This window comes from Fukomys damarensis, unplaced genomic scaffold, assembly GCF_012274545.1.
Source record: "Fukomys damarensis isolate Sample0158 unplaced genomic scaffold, DMR_v1.0_HiC HiC_scaffold_16, whole genome shotgun sequence".
Classification (NCBI taxonomy): Eukaryota; Metazoa; Chordata; class Mammalia; order Rodentia; family Bathyergidae; genus Fukomys; species Fukomys damarensis.
In genome coordinates, this window is record NW_022900928.1 from 13,282,631 (window position 1) to 13,286,042 (window position 3,412).

The 3,412-nt window shown below is 43.8% G+C and overlaps 1 protein-coding gene across 15 annotated transcripts in view; it reads left to right on the plus strand.

Annotated features, from left to right (window-relative positions):
- Plekha7 (pleckstrin homology domain containing A7) overlaps positions 1-3,412 on the plus strand; it is a 128,340-nt gene that overhangs the window by 66,948 nt on the left and 57,980 nt on the right. For all 15 annotated transcript variants that reach the window (XM_033764118.1, XM_033764113.1, XM_033764116.1 and 12 more), the window contains one exon: positions 660-764. In XM_033764118.1, coding sequence (XP_033620009.1) covers positions 660-764 — 105 coding nt within the window. The remainder of the gene's footprint in view (positions 1-659; positions 765-3,412) is intronic.

Sequence of the window (3,412 nt, forward strand, 5' to 3'; positions counted from 1 at the left end):
GCGCCAAAGTTACCCCCGAACACCCCCACAAAAAAAAAAAAAAAAAAAGAAAGAAAAGAAAAAGAAAACAGGTCATTGTTGACAGACCAGGAGTGATATGTGAGTCTTGGTGTGTGTTGAGAAGGCCACGCCTCTGTTCACATAGGAATGTGTGTTAGAACTTGGAAGGATTTGGTGTCTGATGGGTCTGAGGGAGGGTGCTCTTGGGAAGGGTCCAGAAGTTTCTTTGGTTAGGGTGTGGGGACACTGACTGAGGAGCAAGGAAAAGAACCATAATTTCAGAAAGCAGGAGAGTGCTGATGGGTGAACTTAAGTAGGTGGTGCAAATATCAGGAAAATGGCAAAATCTGCATTCAAAAACTAGCTTTGCTCCAGAAAGTCACAGGACATATTAGAGCCACCAGCTGCAGGTGAAAGTTGATTGAAAAATCCCTTTAAATTTTTCGTGACCCAGCTAGGAGGCTTGCGAGGTCTGGGGCCAGCTTTTTAATTAAATGCTGTGGTCATGTGCTTGCCTGTTCCATCTCGGTGCCTCTCTGATCAAAGGGTTCTGCTGCTTAGAGTAAGGCAGAGAGAGCTGACAGCCCTCGTAACAGACAACTGCTTTTTTTGTGCCATCCTAAACCCCTAGCTGCTAGAATTTGTCTGCTTTTTCCTAGATCATCAAGTCCAGCAATAAAGTCCATAGCTTTGGGAAGAGGGATCAAGCCATTCGGAGGAACCCCAATGTTCCGGTGGTGGTGAGGGGCTGGCTACACAAGCAGGTGAGGAGGCTGAGGGGAGAGAGCCTGGTTTGCTCCTGCTTGATTTAACCTTCCTGGGGATAAGCACAGAATCTTTCTGTTTCTGAGTTTATGTGGGGCAGGTGCATTCTGACCAGTGTGCTGAGTGATTACAGCTTTTTTCTCCAAGGATTACAGCTTCACTCCCCAAACCCACTTGATCACTTTGGCTTCTGTTGGCATTGGTTGCTCTGGAGTCCAGACCCTGGTTCAGTCAGCCTCAGTCCAGCCTTTCTTTGGGTTTTTTTTTTTTTTTTTTTTTTGGTACTGGGGATTGAACTCCGGGACTTGCGCTTGCGAAGCAGGTGGCAGAACCACTGAGCTAAATCCCCGGCTCCAATCCAACCTTTCTGCCAGTCCTCTCTCAGCACCTGTCTTTCTGATATTAAAGTCTTTGTTATTGCTTGACTGAAGAGTCCCATCTTTTCCTCTTCCCTCTGTCTGGCATATGTTTGTAGCCCCATGGCACCTCAAATTCCAAATCACTCAGACTCAGCTCATTGTCTCCTGATCTCTTACTCCTCTCACTTTTCCCAGACTGCTTTTTCTGGATCTTAGCAATGTGGTACCATTGGCTGTCTTCCAGGCATGCAGGTTAGAGATCTCAGCATCACTGCCTGCTCTTCTGTCTCCCCTGAAGCCATCCTTCATGTCCATGACCACCCCCAGTTCATCTGCCTTTGATACTTTTTGGCCATGGTGGACTCTGAGTTTCCAGGGCCAGTGACTATGTCTCTTTTGTCCCCTTCCTTCTCTTTATAACATTCATTCATTCATTGATCCCCAGGTGCCTGTCATGTTCTGAGTCCTCTTCCAGTGGGGATAAAGGGATGAGTAACAATCCGTTCCTGCCCTCAAGGACCTTATTATCTACCAAGGAAAGCAACACATACCTCATGTCATATCATCACCCAGCCCAGTCTCACACCTATCACACGGTAGCTCCCCCTAAAGCCATCAAACTCCAAGAGCAACAGTGTTCACTTCAGGAAAGTCATTTCGTTGCACACCACGCAGTAGGAATCCCCAAAAGCCCCCGTGACATCTCCTTCCCCACTTCTGTTCCCCGAGACAGCTCCCACTGCACTCAGCCTCTTGTGTCAGACCTACCTTAGGCCCTGCTTTCTCTAACTCCCACCCTATCCCCTCACAGCTCTGCTCTCTTCATTTTCTTTTTTAAGCTATCTTCTCTAGTAGAATAAAACAGTATTTATTTTTTAAAAGTTAATTTTATTGGTACATTTAAGGTATATAGTATAATGACATTTGCTCTTTCTTTTCTTAGTTGAATAATTTAGCCCTCTGATTTTTTTCCTTTTATATCCTGCCTCCTTTAAACAAAGGATGCTCCTTGGAAATATGGCAGGAGAGTGAAGAGATCATAACTAACTCTTCCTGCTGCCAACCCCACTGCCAGGCCATTGGCTCTCCTGTAGCCACAATCAGTTTGTGTTGAGCACTGTGTACACCCAGCAGAGCATAACTGAGCCTGGGGAGTCCAGAAGGGTTTCTCAGGGGGAGTGACTTGAACCAGTGTGGAGGGATGGGTAAGTGGGCTGCCATTAAGGAAGGGAGCAGGGCGGGGGATTTGGCTCAGTGGTTCTGCCACCTGCCTTTCAAGTACAAGGACCCGAGTTTGATCCCTGGTACCAAAAGAAAAAGAAAAAAAGAAAGGGAGCAGATAACTTGGGCCATCATCTGGTTGATTTACAGAAGATAAAAGTGATAATTGGATATCATCAAGTTAAAATTATTTAACAATTTAGTGAATGGAGGATGAACAAACCTCTTGTGTTTAGATTTAGAAAACATCAGGGTTGTTTTGTATTAATTCAAGCTTATCAAAAACTTCTGCCTGGGCCGGGGATTTAGCTCAGTGATTCCGCCACCTGCCTTGCAAGTGCAAGGACCTGAGTTCGATCCCTGTACCAAAACAAACAAACAAACAAACAAACAAAGTTCTGCCTAAGCAAGAGATTTTAACAGTTACCTCTAAGCTAACGTATCTCTGAAGTTTTCCTAGGTTTTGGAGAAGAATGCTGTTTTTCTACCTTGGCCATGTTTTTCAATTTTCATGATTATTTAAAATGCTCTTTAAAAATTTAAAGTCTTACATTTTAGATGAATAAAGACTGATTCATTATGGGGAAATTTGATAGCAAAGTGAATCCAAATCTCTTTTCACTGAATGGAAGGAAAACACCAACAAAATCAGTCTTTTATGGGAAAGAACTGAGCTTAGTTAAATAAGAGCTTTTCTTCAGTTAATTAGCTGGCTTACATTGTATTCAGTATTATGTAAATTCAGTTTTATGATCAGTGTAAAGGAAGATATTTGATAGCATACCAACTAACTTTAGTTAAAGAGTTGATTCCTCTATTAGTAGGAGATAGGTTTTTTATTTCTAGAAGAAGGTAGATTATAAAAATTTGTTTCCAGGAGACCGGGAAAAAGAAGCTCTCTAAGCCAGGTGTGATGGTGCACGCCTGGAATCCCAGCCCTTGGGAGGCTGAGGCAGGAGGATCACTGTGAGTTCGAGACCAGCCTGGGCTACATAGTGAGTTCCAGGTCAGTCTCAACTACATAGTGAGACCCTGTCTCAAAAAACCAAAAAAAAAAAAAAAAACAA